The sequence below is a fragment of the Vulpes vulpes genome, chromosome 4 (assembly GCF_048418805.1).
Source record: "Vulpes vulpes isolate BD-2025 chromosome 4, VulVul3, whole genome shotgun sequence".
Classification (NCBI taxonomy): domain Eukaryota; kingdom Metazoa; phylum Chordata; class Mammalia; order Carnivora; family Canidae; genus Vulpes; species Vulpes vulpes.
In genome coordinates this window covers 32,640,709-32,658,425 of record NC_132783.1, presented here as the reverse complement: position 1 = coordinate 32,658,425, position 17,717 = coordinate 32,640,709, and the positions used below count along the sequence as shown (strand labels likewise).

Here is a 17,717-nt window from a genome sequence, read left to right as displayed (position 1 = left end):
CATAATATTTTACATTTGTATGTTATTTTATAGATTTGAAATAGCATAAGCATACATGATTTTATGTTCTTTTTAAAATAACTATCTGGAGTAGGTAGAGTGGGAAATTTCCCCGTTTTACTAATGAAGAAACTAAATCGTGTTGTTAGTAATGGAGAGAAGCTAGGAACTCAGGTTTTGCATTGTCACCACTGCACCACGTGGCCTGTCATAGCCTGGGTATGCATGCGGGTCTGCAGTGATTTAGCCCATATTCTCAAAGTGAAGAACTCTGTCGTGTCTCATCATCATCCTTCCTGTTTGCATCACAGCACTCATCTAAAATAGGAATTATTAAGTTCAGAAATTCAAACAAGCATACCATAAAAACCACTCCTCTCTTAGAATGGTCTTGGTGAGAGTCAGGTTTTTGCTTATTTGGTCTGAGAGGACATCTAGTTTCCCTAAGATGCCCTCTTGTCTTGGGTCTTGCCAAAACCTCCTTAGCTTTTTGTAGTCTAGAGAACTCTGTGTGCACACACACTCTCTCTCTGACACACATGTGTGCATGATTGCATATTGAAAAGTTCCACCAAAACCAAAGCCAAACAAAAAACCTCAAACAAAATCAACACTTGCTCATCCACAGTACACTTTTTATTTTTTTTTTAAGAGACAGAGAGAGAAAGCATGAGCAGGGTGAGGGGCAGAGAGAAAGGGAGAAGCGGATTCCCCACTGAACAGGAAGCCCTATGTGGGGCTCAATTCCAGGACTCCAGGATCATGACCCTAGCAGAAAGCAGACGCTTAACTGATTGAACCATCAGCCCCCAGGTCCTATTTTTCTTTATTCCACTTTATGTTTTAAAATGTTGATTGGCAATCCATTAAATAGATTTTATGACCTACTATGCATCATGACCTACATTTTGAAACTTGGCTTAGAACTTAATTATTTTAGCTTAAAAAACATAAATTTTTAAATTAGATCAAGTTTGGATTTTTGCTATTCCTATTTTGGTGTTGAGGATCTTTGAGGCAAAACATTTTACTTTTGAGAATTATGGGGTCCTTCTCTGTAAAATAGGATAATGTGATATGTTATATGCTAAATACAAAATATAATAATGACATATGTGTCATTAAGGTTTTCATTGTCTGATTTATGAAATATTTTTCTCAGCCCTTATAACCTCTTCATCCCTCTTGATCTTGGTAAGATTTTGAAGGATTTTCACAACTCTTTCTTCTTCCAGGCTACCTCATAATCATATCTAATGTCTCTAATTATCTATATTTTGAGATAATATGGTAGAAAGATTTGATGGGGCTGGACAAGGGAGAAAGACCTTTGGCCCAAAAGGGAGCAACCAGCCAAAAGCACTACAGATTTCTGAGTGGCCCTGGATCATCCTGGATCTAAGGATAAAATGGAGATCTGGAAGTGAATTTTACAAAGTAATATTTTCAAAGCATTCTTATTCTAAGCATTTTCCCTATGAAATGATCAATGAGCTACCAAATCCTAAGTCCTATTGTAAATTAACAAATACCTTACTAAAATTCATCATTTGGGAATTACAAAGAAAGCCTTGAAGATCTGAGAATAACTTACTAATAAAATAAGTTTCTTCAGGGGTCATCCATAGTTTGATTTACTTTATTAAATTAGAAACCTTTGGAGACCAACCTAAGGCACAGTAAAATCAGTTAAAATCAGTTAAAAATGACACATTATTTGCTTTGATGTTCCCAAAGTTCTAAAAACTGAATGAATCTTTAATTCCATGGCAGTGAGTAGTCTTAGTTTGGAACAACCACCATAGAAGAGGTAGGAAAGGTGCAGCTAGAGTATAGCTAGGTATAAGGAGTAGAAATTGGGTTGGGAATATATAAGAGGTTATTTTTGTTTTGAGTCTGCGTTCTTTTTCTCAACGTATAGATAATTTCTTTTGCTAATATCATTTATCTCAATGGAAGTATGAAATCATATTTCATGATTACTTGTATCTCTCTATGTGGGCATGTAGTTCCTCTTGAAAAGAAGATCCTGGTTTAAGACATCTCTGACACAGGAACCCCAGAGTGGGGGTGTGATGGAGATTGGAGGTCAAATTTCACTTTCTTTTTTTCTATTACTGCCCTTTGTCCCCATTTGCTCTCCTTCATTTTCTTCTAATATTTTTCAAGAATTCATGTATTCCAACTGCCTCCTTTCAAATATTTACATTTTAGTAGATTTAAGGAAGCTATGTAAGTTAGTTGTACTTTTCTGATATTCGTTGGACAGATTGGAGTACCCTAAACTCAACATGTGAGATTTGTGGGGATCCCTGGGTGGCTCAGCGGTTCAGTGCCTGCCTTTGGCCCAGGGCGTGATCCTAGAGTTCCGGGATCAAGTCCCTCATTGGGCTCCCTGCTTCTCCCTCTGCCTGTGTCTCTGCCTCTCCCTCTATGTCTATCATGAATAAATAAATAAACACTTTTTAAAAAATGTGAGATTTGCAAAGTAGAATAGCTAGAGATTTGAAAAAAAAAACATAGACAAGTATATGTAGCACAGAGATGATTTTCAATTGTTTAATAATAAATATTTTAGGGTACTTTGGGAGCAGAAAATATGTCACATGTCCCTTAGAACCTAGCACCTAGAGATGACCACTTGGTGGGTGCTAGACAAATACTTGTTGGTTATGTATTTGTACTAAGATGCAAAACAGCTTAATGGATTTTGATGCAAACATTTAACCTTTATGTATATTTAGCTTTATTTATGCTTACCTTCTTGAATCTGTTCTTCAACTTTTCCAGATGGACTGCTCTATTTCTTTTCTGTATGTGCCAGAAATGTACCTAATGCTTGAATGGCTCTATAATTTTTTGTTAAATGTCACATTTTTTTCTTTAATAATTTTTATTTTTTTAAAGATTTTATTTATTTATTCATGAGAGACACAGAGAAAGAGAGAGAGAGAGAGAGAGAGGCAGAGACACTCAATCCTGGATCTCTAGGATCAGGCCCTGGGCTGAAGGCAGCGCTAAACCGCTGAGCCACCCGGGCTGCCCCTCTATAAAAATTTTTATTGGCTACCTGTTCTACCTGAGGTTTCATGCACTTGTTTTATATGATCATAGAAAAGCAGTCAATGGGCAAAATATTTCATAAAATCAAGAAGAGAAATAGTGAAACAGCTTACTCTAAAATCTGATTATAAACAAAATGTTATAAAATTGCTTTATAAAATTTTAACAGAAGTGCTAAACAAAAAAAACCCTGCCCTTTAAGATTGATTAATTTGCATATGATTGGGGCTCCTGGGTGGCTCAGTTGGTTGAGCATTTGACTTCATTTCAGTTCAGGTTGTGATCTCAGGGTTGTGATAAGAAGCCCCACCCTAGCTCTATGCTAGGAGTGAAGCCTACTTGAGATTCTTTCTCTCACTTTGGCTCTTCCCTCTCCCCAAAATTTTTACACATGGTTGTTTCAAAGTAGCACTTAAGACCTACCTTTCTTTCTTTCTTTCTTTCTTTCTTTCTTTCTTTCTTTCTCTTTCTTTCTTTCTTTCTTTCTTTCTTTCTTTCTTTCTCTTCTCTTTAACTATTTGGTATATTTAGTCATTTTAATGATTTTCTTTAGAAATAGTGTTATCCAAAAGTTGTAGAATCAAAGGTGATACTTTGGCTGGGATTCACAGATCTACAAGCCCTTCCCCACAATACAAACTCAATGAATATTTATTGATCATTTCAAAAGACTCAAATTCATATTATTTTATCAACATTAATTTACATAAAGCCAATAGCAAGGACTTATCTATAGTAGCCTGCTTTGATTGGTTCCCATTTAGTATTTGGTGACATTATTTGGTAAGGTCAGCCCTGGGATTCCCAGGTACAGGAGGACCTACAGTCCTGGGGACTGGCACAGGCATCCTGGACAAGAGTAGCAAGGAATGCTTGGAGGAGATGGAGGTGGAGATTTGAGCAGAAATTTCTGAGGGTTATGATACTAGAATCCCAGTTATTGTGCCTGCTGTACCCAAGGTCTCCATGGTAATACCCATACAGGTCCCAGCAGCTCCTGTGATTCGCCCAACTATTGTGACCAAAATTTAATAATTTAAATTAACAGCAGGTCCAACAGACTCTTAGACTCAGGTTTCTCCCGTAGTGAGTGATTCACTTAGCTTTTGTCCTGGTGATTGGAGTCACATGGGCAGTCCAGGGGCTCAGGAAGCCCTGTTCTTATGGCATGCAGCTCTGGTTCCCCAGAGGACCCCTATCCTGAATCTGACCTTCATTTCCCATTTACTACAGAGAGCAGATTATGTCCTTTCCTCTGCAGCAGGTAGTCACCCCACCTCTGGCTATGCGGGCCCTCCCATTAGGTCCTTGTGGGACCTGCCTTCAATGGCTGGCTCCCACTTCCTGTCTCCATGGCTGCTCTAAGGCCTCCGCTGGAAGGGCCAACAACACCCCATGAGCTGTGCTTAGGCCTTGGCATTGGACCTGAAAGAGAATGAAGAGGCATGGTGGTAGCAGCAGCTGGGCTAACGAAGACTAGTACATTGGTTGTGGTGGAGGCAGGAGGCACTCCAGCTGGCCCTAAAGTCTTTGAGCTCAGCCTACCAGGGGGCCTGTCCATGCTTTTTCTTGAGCTTGAGCTTGAGCCCCACCCATTAGGAGTATGAGAGGGAAGCCTACTGCCCCCACTGTGCCTTTCTGGATTCTTGTCCCCAAGTCCATGGACCTAACCGCCTTGCCTTGGCTTCATGGCTTTGGAGGTCCCAGAGCCTCTGGGTAAGGGCAAGAAGGAAAGAAAGCTAGAGAAGTTGAAATGCTACATTTGTTTGGCACCTGGGAGGATCCTAGCCTGCTGGAGTGGAATGCAGATGACTTCCACATCTTCTGTAGGGATCTGGGCAATGACGTGAATGTTGACATCTTGGCACACACCTTCAGCCACTTCCCATCCTTTCTTAAGGCTAGCTAATGTGATCTGCGACAAGTCTGAGGCAAGACCAAGGATTAGTCAGCTTTTGGACCCCAGCAACTATGCACAGACTATGTGTGCTCTGTGAAGTGAATGGGAAGTGGTGAGCTCGTGCCCCATCAAGCCTCACAAGAACAGGTGGAAGAACTGGAAGCTGGACGTGATGTGCAAGAAGCAGAAGGAAAGAAATCAGACCTAAAAGAGAGTCTGTAGCCAAGCACCTTCTCCCTCCCCTCCTGGAGGTTGGCTTCTCTCCACAGTTCTCTTTGGAAAACCCCCACCTATTCACCCACACAGCCGCCTCCAAACCAATTTCAATAAATTTACATTCATTTTTTAAAAAGGCTAAAACAATGGCACACAATTGTTGCTCATAAACATTTATTTCTTTATCATTGTCCTTGCATTTTCATTGTCACTATTATCATTTTTTAAATCAGATCTTTAGAGGGCAAAGAGGTTAAGTGATATGCCTAAAGTCACACATCTAGTTAGTAGCAGAGCGAGGACCAGATTGCATTTCTTATTTCCAACACCATGTTATTATTCTGTAGTTGACCACACTGTCTTTAAAAAGGGAAAACAGAAAGATAAAAGGAAGGGAAGAAAGAAAAAGAAAACAATTTCAGTGAGTTGCATACAAATGAAAAATATTTAACCTTTTAACAACTTTAAAAGGAAAGATTTCTAATCAATGCCAAGGATGATCTTCCAATATCTCATACAATCATTTGTTTACTGTGTATTTATCTATTTTCCTCCAGATTTGCTTCATCAGAGTTAGAAAACCAACAGTTTTTATTTTCAAGCATGCTAAATAAAGATATTAATTCACTATTTAGACTAATGTTTCCCAGGTTTAATCAATTCTTAGATTTTCCTCTTAAGATTTTGTTTTTGATTTTTAAATTATTTTAAATTTTCATCTAAGTTGTTTCCAAAGTGTTGGTTAGTATGTTGAGCCAATGAGTAGCTAATTAGAATCAGCAACCATAAATATCAAAGCATAATTACGGTCTATAAATCCTGCGAGATAGGGAGTAATACATCAAATACAGTGAAAACACTTTGCATAATGCTGTTTTAAGATACAAAAGGTCTGAAGAATTTTGACAGTAATGTTTTGATGACACAACTCATGTACTGTGATTCTGATATCATTAAAAATGAAACTAAGCAACATAAAGGCAAAAGCAAGGAAAAGAGGAATAGAGAACCTTGTGGTAATTAATTCTGATGGGTACTGAATTTATTCTGTGTTTCTTAGAAATTAGAGAAAAAGACAAGCACAGTGATTTATGCAGTTTTCCTAAGTTAAAGTTCAGTAAACAGAAGCCTAGAGGCTCTTCCTCTTACTAAACTTTTTCTGTTATTGAACTCAACAATAGTTAATCCAGAAAACCCATATAAAATAAACACAAGGGTATAAATGTTGCTCAAATGTACATTTCTTATATTTCTTTATAATATATAATGATGTTTTATAATTCAATGATCCATTTCTGTAGGGAATAAAGATAACATAATCCAGGTACATTGTTTTGTGGTGATGTAACTGCTTGTCTAATCTGATATTAATTTAAGAGAATGAATAGTTATTGTTTCTGTTAAATATGAGTTGTTTCAGAAGACCCTTTAGCCGGAACTCAGTAAGCTCATGATGCGTATTCTAATAAATACAGAAACTGACAATATTTTATGTTTTGGATATGTGCCTCAAATACTATATATGTGGGAAGCACTATTGGGAGAGTCCTAGAACATGCCCTATATTTGCACCCAGATATAAAAATTCTGACTAGGAACACCTGGATACCTCTGTTGGTTAAGTATCTGTCTTTAGCTCAGGTCATGATCTCAGGGTTCAGAGATCAAGCCCCATGTTAGGCTTCTTGCTTGGTGGGGTGTCTGCTTGTCCCTCTGACCCTCTTCCTGTTTGTGTTTTCTTCCTCTCAAATTAATAAATAAAATCTTAAAAAAAAAAAAACTAACTAGTTAGGCATGTCCACTTCCTCATTCCCCGTACCTGACAAAGTGAAGACTATCTAACAACAAAATAACATCCATTGAAATGTAGGCCAGTACTACTATTAGACCATGGTAAGCTAAAGCATGTCAGTGTGTGGCTCCTGTGGGAAATTTGATTTTTAGAAACATGACCTTAGGGACTAACCAAAATGGGTTAACTGCAAAATATATTCTCTAAGAGTTAGCTACGTTGTATTACTGAATAGGATTATTTATCACTTTTCATTTAAACATGATTAACTTATATGTTAGCTTATATTCACAAGATAAAATAGTTTTTGTTTCAGTCTAGTTGATACTGAGTTGCTTTTCCTGATAACAATCACTCACCATATTCAATTGCTTATTAAATCTATTGAAATTCTAGAACCAAAAAATTAAGCATAATGCAAGTTGCTTGTCTTCTTTTTCCTACAGCTGATTCAATAATATGAGAGCAATAATATGATAGTCCCAATTTGGTTGCATTTTAAAAGAAGGCAGATTAAAAATTTATAGCATTTATAACTAGAATGTCATGCATCATCTGTCTTTTTAACTACTCTAGTTTTAGTAGTATTAGTATTACAGAAATCTTAAAAATACACATATATCCTGAATTCATTATACATGTTACATACAGTTTGGTTTCTGAACAATTCCCTCATATGGAAAATTTTAATCATATTCTTGACAATGTTTTCAATAAAATGCAACTGTATTTCAGTGATTTGTAGCAGGATCTTTTTGCCTCCAAAAATGGTACTTTTTCATTGGAAAAAATTTTTTAACATAGAGCATCAACCTTGTAATTTTTTTTAAAGATTTTATTTATTTATTCATGATACACACACAGAGAGAAAGAGAGGCAGAGACACAGGCAGAGGGAGAAGCAGGCTCCATGCCAGGAGCCCGATGTGGGACTCGATCCCGGGTCTCCAGGATTGTGCCCTGGGCTAATGGCAGGCGCTAAACCACTGAGCCACCCAGGGATCCCACCAACCTTGTAATTAATTGAGAAGAAAGCTAGCTAATTTTTGAGGAAATGTTCTATTCTGTTTTGTGGATTTAAGTGTTTTTTTGTCTGGTGAAAATAAAGTCAGTTACATTTTTAATTCATGAAAAGAAAGCTATGGAGGAAACTAAAATAGTTTGTCATTGGAGTCCTCCTTAGGATAGCTTCACCTAAATCCATTTAACATAAATATATATTTGAACTTTATAACTTTTCAGACTATGTCAGCTGTATTCTATTTGAGATAGTGTCTTGTTAGCTTTGTCAATTTTTTAGAAAAAGTTTTTGTCAATGTTTATTAAAACATGAAAATAGAATATCTGTATTCTAGTGGTCTGGTCTACAGCAAGTTAAACCTTTCAGCTGAGCCTGATGCTATAGAGTGAAAGGAGAAAGACTCCCCAGAAAGGAAATTGAGAGGAGTATTGTGAATCCTCTAAACATCAGAGTTGGCCACTCATAGAATTGAAGAAAATTTTACCCCTTTTATTCTTTTTAAAGATTTTATTTATTTATTTATTTATTTATTTATTTATTTATTTATTTATTAAAGAGAGAGAGTGCACGCTTATACACGAGTTGGGAAAGGGGCAGAGGTAGAGGGACAGAGAATCTCAAACAGAATCCCCGCTGAGTGCAGAGCCCAATGTGGGGCTTGATCTCAAGACCCTGAGATCATGGCCTGAGCCAAAACCAAGAGTCAGACACTCATCCCACTGAGCCACTCTGGCACCCCAATATTATACCTCTTAAACATCTTAATTCTCAAACTTACCTATTTTAAATTAATAGAAAATTATATTCAGAATGCCACTGTTGAGATCATTTTCAAACCAGTCTAGACCACCCATTTTAAGCAATACAGGATTGGTGATTAGTTAATAATGCTTGACTCTTTATTAAAAAAAAAAAAAAAAAACTTGTAAGCAAGAATACCTATAGACTGATCCCACATGAAGATCAGATTCACGGGATCCCTGGGTGGTGCAGCGGTTTGGCGCCTGCCTTTGGCCCAAGGCGCGATCCTGGAGACCCGGGATCAAATCCCACATCGGGCTCCCGGTGCATGGAGCCTGCTTCTCCCTCTGCCTCTCTCTCTCTGTATGACTATCATAAATAAATAAAAATTAAAAAAAAAAAGACCAGATTCAGGCCAGTGTACCTTAGAGAAATTGACCATTGGGGAGCCATTTTTCCAGTTCACATTTTTTAAAGATAAAACTGCTTTCAAACCTGAAACTTTGACATGCAAACAGTGATATTGCTGGTAAATGTTTAACAACTGGCTCTTAGGGTGGGAGGAAAAGAAGTCTTGATGCATATTATTTGTTGATTCGCATAGTAAAGCATTTCCATGACAGGATAGGAAGGTGTGATACTGAGAAATATTAAATTAAGGAACTAAAAGAGAAATCACTGGCAATTTTGAAAATGTTGAGGACATGCTTTATTATTCTTTTCCCTCCCCTTCTGCTTTTTCAAGTGATTGCAGCTCAGAAGCCATAGGTTCAGTCTGAGAAAATCTTGTAACTGGGGTGCAAGGGTATGAAAATACCTGACTTTGGGTATCCTAAATAGATTAGGTTTTGACATTCATCCCTGACAAAATCCAAAAGTAGAGAGATGAGTGGGGGGTGAAACAAGAAAGGGATGTATTTCAGAGATGCCAGAACAAGCAAGACAGCAGGCCAATGTCTCAAAGACTGTCTCCAAAGTGCTAAAAATACTTCTAGATTTATATAAGAAAAATGTGGGACAGAAGTGGGTGGGTGCATGTAGATGGGCAGTAAAGGTCAGGTCCATCATTGTCGAGGGGTCAATCATGCCAGGTTTCACTCATGTCAGATCAGGGCACTATTGCTTGAAGGGTAATTTCAGTTCCCATCGCGGGATGCTTTGCCCACTAAATCGTTTGCCTGAGTTTAAAGATATGCTGGAAAGAACTTAATGAGTTTGAAAGTACAGACTGAGGTCAAAATGGAGCTGGTTCAAGATCCCAGGATAATGCCCTAAACTGCTGGAGGCAGATTCTCAACTGCTCAGCCACCCAGTAGTCCCTCAAGTCTTCTTTCAATTTGATCTATTTAGGATGGTTAAAGGACTCTGAAGAGCATAAGGTAAGAAATCCTCCAGGGATGCCTGGGTGGCAGCGGTTTAGAGCCTGCTTTCAGCCCAGGGTGTGATCCTGGAGTCCGGGGATGGAGTCCCATATCCGGCTCCCTGCATGGAGCCTGCTTCTCCCTCTGCCTTGTCTCTGCCTCTCTCTCTCTCTCTCTCTTTCTCTGTGTCTCTCATGAATAATTAATAAAATCTTTTTAAAAAAGAAAGAAATCCTCCATATTCCCTCAATTGGGAATTTTAGTTAACAAGTTAAACTTTTATTTTAAGTTAAATAAATATTGACACCAGATAGAATAATTACTAAACAGTAAACATGATCCACTGAGAAAATTCTAATGGGGCATAAAAGTTAATGAAGATAAATATTTTTTTTTCAAAAACTAAAAGAGAATTGCAGAAGAACAAATCAAATGATTCCCCATTCTAGTCTTGAAGAGGAACTTCATAAAAAATGGGTCAACAAAGGGTTGGGGGTGCAGCTGCCTGAGTGGCTCAGTCAGCAGAGCATGGAACTTTTGATCTCAGGGTTATGAGTTTGAGCCCCATGTTGGGTGTAGAGATTATTAAAAAAAAAAAAAAAGAAAGGAAGAAAGAATGGATCAACACAGATGTCATATATGGAGAGGTTTTGTTATTTGAACAAGCCAATGTTTGCCCCTCAAGTAAGAATGCCCTGAATTGTATGGCATCAGATTTTAGAAAAAAGAAAATATAACCAAACCAACGTGAGTTCTCTCCTTGGTGAGTCACAGATATACCAGCTGGGGAGTTGTTGCATGAAGTAAACTTTATTTGCAGCAAATAGGGAAATTATGGGTAATAACTTACACAGTTGTGACTCCCCTAGCATGCATTCCTTTTATTTAGGGTTAGAATGACTAGATAGAAAAGCCTTGTCACTGTATGTAGAGGCAGGCATAAGGCCATGTATGCACCTTAAAGAAAAAAAAAGGAAATGTGCCTGTATACGCCTTGTATGTTATGTAAATGAAGCTTGTACTCCTCTTTGTGTGGAGACGTTAGCATTATAATGAGGTAAATGTAGTTATCAGTCATTCTAGAGGTCACTCAATGGTCCACCTGTGCAGGCTTGAGTCAGGGGTTAAGCACAAACTGGTCTGGGTGATCTGGGCCAGCTGGAGGTCTTGGCAGGCAATTCCATAGCTGGGAGGTGGTTTTGGTTTCCAGTTGCCTGAGTTAAGAGACAAGCTGTAAAGAAGAGCTTACAGGAAAATGTGGGACAAAGGTTGATGGGTACAAGTGGATAGGAAGTAAAGGTCAGATCTTGGGGTCTAGCCGGTGACAATGACAATTCCAGGGCAGAAAAAAGTCCAGTTGTCCTTTGGGTAGGCTTCAAGCACCTAGAAAAAATATCCCTAAACCAGTCATCTCTAATCCCATTTGTACAAAAATCCTGATCTATAGAAAGCTTATAAATTCTAGAGTCTTTTTCTTTCCAATATATTAAATAGTTTTGATTATTTGTTAGGTTGCCTGAGTGGCTTAGTCAGTTAAGTGTCTGCCTTCAGCTCAGGTCATGATCAGGTCCTGGGATTGAGCCCTGCATCTGGCTCCCTGCTCGGTGGGGAGTCTGCTTCTCTCTCTCTGCCTCTACCCCTTTAACCCCTGCTCATTTTTTCTCTGTCTCTCAAATAAATAAATTAAATATTTTAAAAAGTAGTTTTGATTATTTGCAAATGTAATCTTTACCAAAATATTCCCTCTATGCTCTCTTTAGGTTTATTCATTTATCCAACAGTATTAATGGAGTAGATACTATGTGTCAGACATGGGGTGGGCTGAGTGTTATGTAAATCACCTGGTTAGATGTCTCAAAGGTCCTTTCAAACTCTAAGGTGGAAACTTCACATGGAGGCAGATGCAAAAATTGAGGAAAATGAAAGGCAACTTCCTACACTAAACATCTGAAAATGAGGGACACCTTGGTGACTCAATGGTTGAGCATCTGCCTTTGGCTAGGGTCATGGTCCCCTGGTCCTGGGATGAAGTTCCATATCTGAGCCCTCTGCAGGGAGCTTGCCTCTCCCTCTGCCTATGTCTCTGCCTCTCTCTCTGTGTCTCTCATAGATAGACAAATTTAAATAGATAAATTTTAAAAATCTTTGAAAATGAAAAATTCTTTAAATATTAGTTCATTAGGGGGAGCCTGGGTGGCTCAATCAGTTGAGCATCCAGTTCCTTCCAATTCCACTCTTGGTTTCAGCTCAGATCATGATCTCAGGGTTGTGAGATTGAGCCCTGTGTGGGCTCCAGGCTCAGTGAGGAGTCTGCTTGAGATTCTCTCTCTCTCCCCCTCTGCCCTGCCCCCTGATCACATGTGTACTCTCTCTCTCTCTCTCAGATAAATAAATAAAATATTTTTAAAAATATATAAATAAATATTAGTTTGCTAGGCCATCTAACAACTCACAGTGATTGGAACATTTGTTTCTTACTGACTGAAATAGCAGATCCAACTCTAAAAACACTTATGTAATGGTCCATGACAGTAAAAGATTTCTTCCTGTAAGCAACTTAAGAAAACTAATCAAATGTCATGCTGAAAAATACATAAAATAAAAAGATATCAGTAAAGTTAAAGGCTCTAAAATATCAGGTTAATTATCTCCTTAAAAATTCCTACCCTATGATCACTGCTTTCCCTTCATTGTGTCAAAATAAGTTTACCATTTGTGAAGTAGTTTAGGTCTACTTAATAAGTACTTCCTGTTACCAAAGAGATTGGTTGTTGAATAATTTTTTTAAAGATTTTATTTATTTATTAATGAGAGAAGCAGACACATAGGCAGAGGAAGAAGCAGTGTCCCTGTGGGGAGCTGGATGTGGGACTAGATTCCTGGACCCCGGGATCATGACCTGAGCCAGAGGCAGATGGTCAACCATGGAGCCACCCAGACTCCTCACTGAGCCTGGAGCCCACAAGGGGTCAATCTCACAACCCTGAGATCATGATCTGAGCTGAAACCAAGAGTGGAATTGGATGCTCAATTCCAAACCAGCCACCCTGATTGTTGAATAATTAACTCAGAAAACAACTTTGGTCTGGTAAAGGGAGTGGAAAACAATTTTTATCATTTATGTGAAGTTAACACAGTTAACATTATTTGCATGTTGGTAGAACACACGAGTCATAAAACTATCTTTTTCAAGTTTTTGTTATATTGTTGATTCATTTGCTAAATTTTCTAGGAATAACAAATTTTGAAAGTACTTAAATTCTAATAATTTTGTGCTGATGAATATTTAAAAACTGTGACATGCATGTATTGATAGTGCAACTATATTGGCTACTCAAAGTTAAGTTTTGTTGAAAAACCAGGACCATGTTTTGCAGGAAGGAAAACAAATATTACTTAATTTTTGAACCAAATATAAAGCCCTGAATGCTTTCCATAAGAAAATCATTCAGTGTAAAATATACAGTGACCACAAACAGGAAATTTGCCAACTAACAATTTGTATATGTATTTGGCTTCCTTATATGTGTTCAAAAACAAAATTCAACTAAGTAGATTTGAAGATAATTAGCTTTATTATATAGTTAATGAAATGGCCAGCATCCCATCTAGGAGCTCTAAGGAGTGGCACAAAAATGGAACTTTTTTATAGGAAGGACAGTAGGGCAAGAAAGTTACTAGCAAAAGAAATGTTCCAGGCAAGGTCACTTTCCCTTAAGGAAAAAACAGGGGGTCTTACCATTTAGATTACCTCATCTTCCTTTGGGGAATGGAGAGGGCCCATGTGACAAATTACTTCATTGGCACTGATAATAAAAGTTCAGATTGACTGGTTAAGTCACTCTGGGGAGAGGTCAATATAGTGTATGTAGATACCATTTTTAGTTAAATTGTCAAAGAGTTTTTTCAGTGCTATGGTGAGTAATTTTTCAGGAATCTAGATAGATGTGATTCAGATATTACAGTCCTATCAAATTAGAAGATAAACTTCAATTTTTTTTGGGAAAAAAACCTCAGGGCAAATTAGTGATAATGGTGCTAAATATCTTTTAAGTATAATGTTGTCATCGCAAAATTGTTGTACCTTAGAATTGTCCTACAGCTTTTTAATCACTCTTTATGAAAAAGCCATTCCTTCCCATTTGTTAAAAAGTAAGATGTATTTAAACTCGGTATTCTAGAAACTGGAAAGAATTACATTTCTGGCTAGTCCAATAAATGATGCAGAGTTGCTCTTTATTTTCCATTAGAAAAGTATTTAGATATTTCTTGGTTAAAAAAGTTTATTGAGAAAAATTGCCAAGTCCACATTTCTTTTTTAAGATTTTTAAAATTAATTTGAGAGAGAGAGAGAGAGAGCAAAGTAGGTAAAGTAGCAGGGAGAGGGGAACAGCAGACTCCCCACTGAGCAGAGATCCTGATGAAGGTTGGATTCCAGGGCCCTGAGATCATGACTTGAGCTGAAGTCAGAGGCTTAACCAGCTGAGCTACCAAGGCACCTCTAAATCACAGTTCTAATGGATATTTACCACTTTGCTTCTCTGAATCAAAAACACTGGAAATTAGTCTCTCTGAGCTTAACAGCTTCAAGCTAATGCAAAAAGAAAAAGTACAACAAATAGACCAGAGTCTATCTAGTCTCTGGGTTAGATATGCGCATAAAAATCAGCTACTTTCCGGGCATCTGGGTGACTCAGTGGTTGAGCTTCTGCCTTTGGCTCAGGTCGTGATCCCAGGGTTGTCGGAGTGAGTCCTTCATTGGGCTCCCGGCAGGGGGCTTGTTTCTCCCTCTGCCTGTGTCTCTGCCTCTCTCTGTGTCTCTAATAAATAAATAGAATCTTTAAAAAAAAAAAAAAATCTGCTGTTGGCAACTATTACATCACTTCTGAAGCTCGTTTGCTTCCTTTCAGAATGGACTCAATGCTCTCCACCTGGCTGCCAAGGAGGGCCACGTGGGCCTGGTTCAGGAGCTTCTGGGAAGAGGGTCCTCAGTGGATTCTGCTACTAAGGTAACGATTCATGCCGGTAGAATTTATTTCCTTGGAAAATAGGAATGATTTAAAGTTGCTTTCTCTGGTTATGCTTTGCAGAGGTTTGCTGGAACACCAAGATTCTTGACAATGCAGAACTGAAATTGAGACTCCTCTAAACTTTGCAGAGTTTGAACTGGTTCATATAGGGCTTTATCAAACATGAGACAGAAGAATCTTTGTACCTGGTTTCTAATATTTTGTCCTTTTTTCCTTTGGTTCACAGAGAGAATAGATTAATATAATCCTCTATAGACAATAGCACCTCTTTTCCTAAGGTCAATTCATTTAAAAAAATAAACTGATGTAGTGAACTTCTCAGTTGAAATGGGCAAGTAATTTTCATGTTTTAAGCTTTTATATCTTTTAATGTATTCACTTAACTTGGTAAGAGAATATACAGAATCTTTTATATTGTAATGGAAAGGAGATTTTGGATCATGGATTGAATTATTGGGAAAATTTGATTTTGCCACTGTAATGTGTATTTGTACAGAGAAATTGGACTCATTTTTAAAGAAAAGTACCAGATGTTTGGTTTGCCAGAAACTATTGTTTTTTTTTTGTTGTTGTTGTTGTTGATATTCCTTTTACTAAAGAAAATTTGAACCTTGTCTTTGGGGAGTCATTTCAGAAACCACAGATATATTTTTGAAATATCATCAGAGGCAACAAATATTTGTCTTTAGAAGGGGTCATTTTAATTTGGAGAAAAACAGTAGCCAGTCAGAGTCAAGCCTGTTACCCAGGGCTGGAATGTGATTTATGGTTGTGAGAGAAGCAGAGAGGCTGCAGGCCCTCTAGCCTCCAGCTGGAGATTATTTTGATCAGGGATACACAAAAAGAATGCTGGAATAAGTTAGGAATATGGCCAGGTAACCTGGATTTCTAACACCTCATGCATGCATAATTGCCTAAATGTAGACAGGCCCTCCCTGCTCATGATATTCAGCAATTCTAGTGGAAATTTAAAAACAAAACCAAAAGCTCTCTGGCAATTGCAAAGAAAAATTAAAATACAAGTTTACTATAGGCAATAAATTGTCACACATCTGCACGTGCACACAAATCCCAAATTTGATTCAATAAGAAATCAGTCTTTCTATGTTCTTAAACACCTCACCAGAATTATGAAGGCTAGAAAAGGAAAACACTATATGGGAGGCTCAGTGTTTTGATGGCAGACAATTATCCCTTCCCGATGTAGGCCACTATCCTGATAGAATGACAGGCTTTAACCACTTGAAGTAATTAGCAAAATTGAAAATGCCTGTACATTTGATTTCTACAAAGTTTGGAAACCTCTAAGATTTTCTATTTTGTTTCTCCGAAACAGAAGGGAAACACTGCTCTTCACATTGCGTCTTTGGCTGGACAAGCGGAAGTTGTCAAAGTTCTTGTTAAGGAAGGAGCCAATATTAACGCTCAGTCTCAGGTATTACATTAAGATTTTCTCTTGTGTAAATGAATTCAAATTATTTTTTTAAAAAGATCTTATTTATGTATTCATGAGAGACACACAGAGAGAGGCAGAGACAAAGGCAGAGGGAGAAGCAGGCTCCCTCTTGGGAGCCCAGTATGGGATTGATGCTCAACCACTGAGCCACTCAGGTGCCCCAAATGAATTCAAATTAGAACAACTATGTGAAACTGATTTAATGGGGTTAGCCAGTTGGGTAGATAAGTTTACTATAAATATTTTCTGTTATTTATTTCAGCCAATTATTTTATTAACTCATGCTGTGGTATTTCTTATTTTTTTGATGTATCATGATCTCCCTCTTAATATAACTGAAAATTTGACAACTGTGGTCTCTCATTTGCTTTAAGTGCATTAAAAAAGAATATAAAGTGGTTTCTTTCCAGAATGACAGTGACATCTGTGAAATATGAATTATTCATGAAAGTTCTGCGTTGCGCTATAAAAGTATTTTCTCTCCTTAAGTTTTAAAAATTCTCAGAAGATTAGCATTCCAGTAGGAAATCTGCTATGGAGTGGGAATCACACTAATTACCTCACACCCCAAATATGGACTTTACAAAACTCCTGAAGGAAACAGGAAAATTCGTGACCCACAGCCTATGATGCATATAATAACAATAAAGTAGATCCTGATTTCTTGAGTGAAAACTATTGCTTTGCCCAAAGCTTTACTCTTGGTATCCTGTATCTATGTAGAAACTGAGGTGCATATCTTTATAAATCCATTTATTTTCTCTCTTTTTAAAAGTTTCTAGTCTTCTTTATATCACAGGCCATGCCATGGGGACTACTGGCAAAATAAACCAGTTCCTCTCTATCTGTTCTTTGGGATAATCTTACCAGCTTGCTTTTGAAGGCCTTTGTGTAGGAATAGTTCTACTGATTTTGTTCATTCATTCATCATGCAGACATGGTAGAAATGGAACTCTAGGGCATAAATGGAACAAGTGCTGGACCCAGAAAATACTATAGGGCAAAAGTTGGAATCAGCCCTATTTTCTTTGACTGATTATATGGAAGAACCTGTTGAAATTATGACAGACATTATTTATTTTTATTTTTGGAATAGCATACTGTTTTAAATAACCACATTTTTCTTTTAAAACCCAAA

The 17,717-nt window shown here is 37.6% G+C and overlaps 1 protein-coding gene across 50 annotated transcripts in view; it reads left to right on the top strand.

The window, feature by feature from the left end:
• Positions 1–17,717, top strand: part of ANK2 (ankyrin 2) — a 543,251-nt gene that overhangs the window by 360,559 nt on the left and 164,975 nt on the right. For all 50 annotated transcript variants that reach the window (XM_072755468.1, XM_072755436.1, XM_072755431.1 and 47 more), the window contains 2 exons: positions 15,004–15,102; positions 16,460–16,558. In XM_072755468.1, the coding sequence (XP_072611569.1) occupies positions 15,004–15,102; positions 16,460–16,558 (198 nt within the window). The remainder of the gene's footprint in view (positions 1–15,003; positions 15,103–16,459; positions 16,559–17,717) is intronic.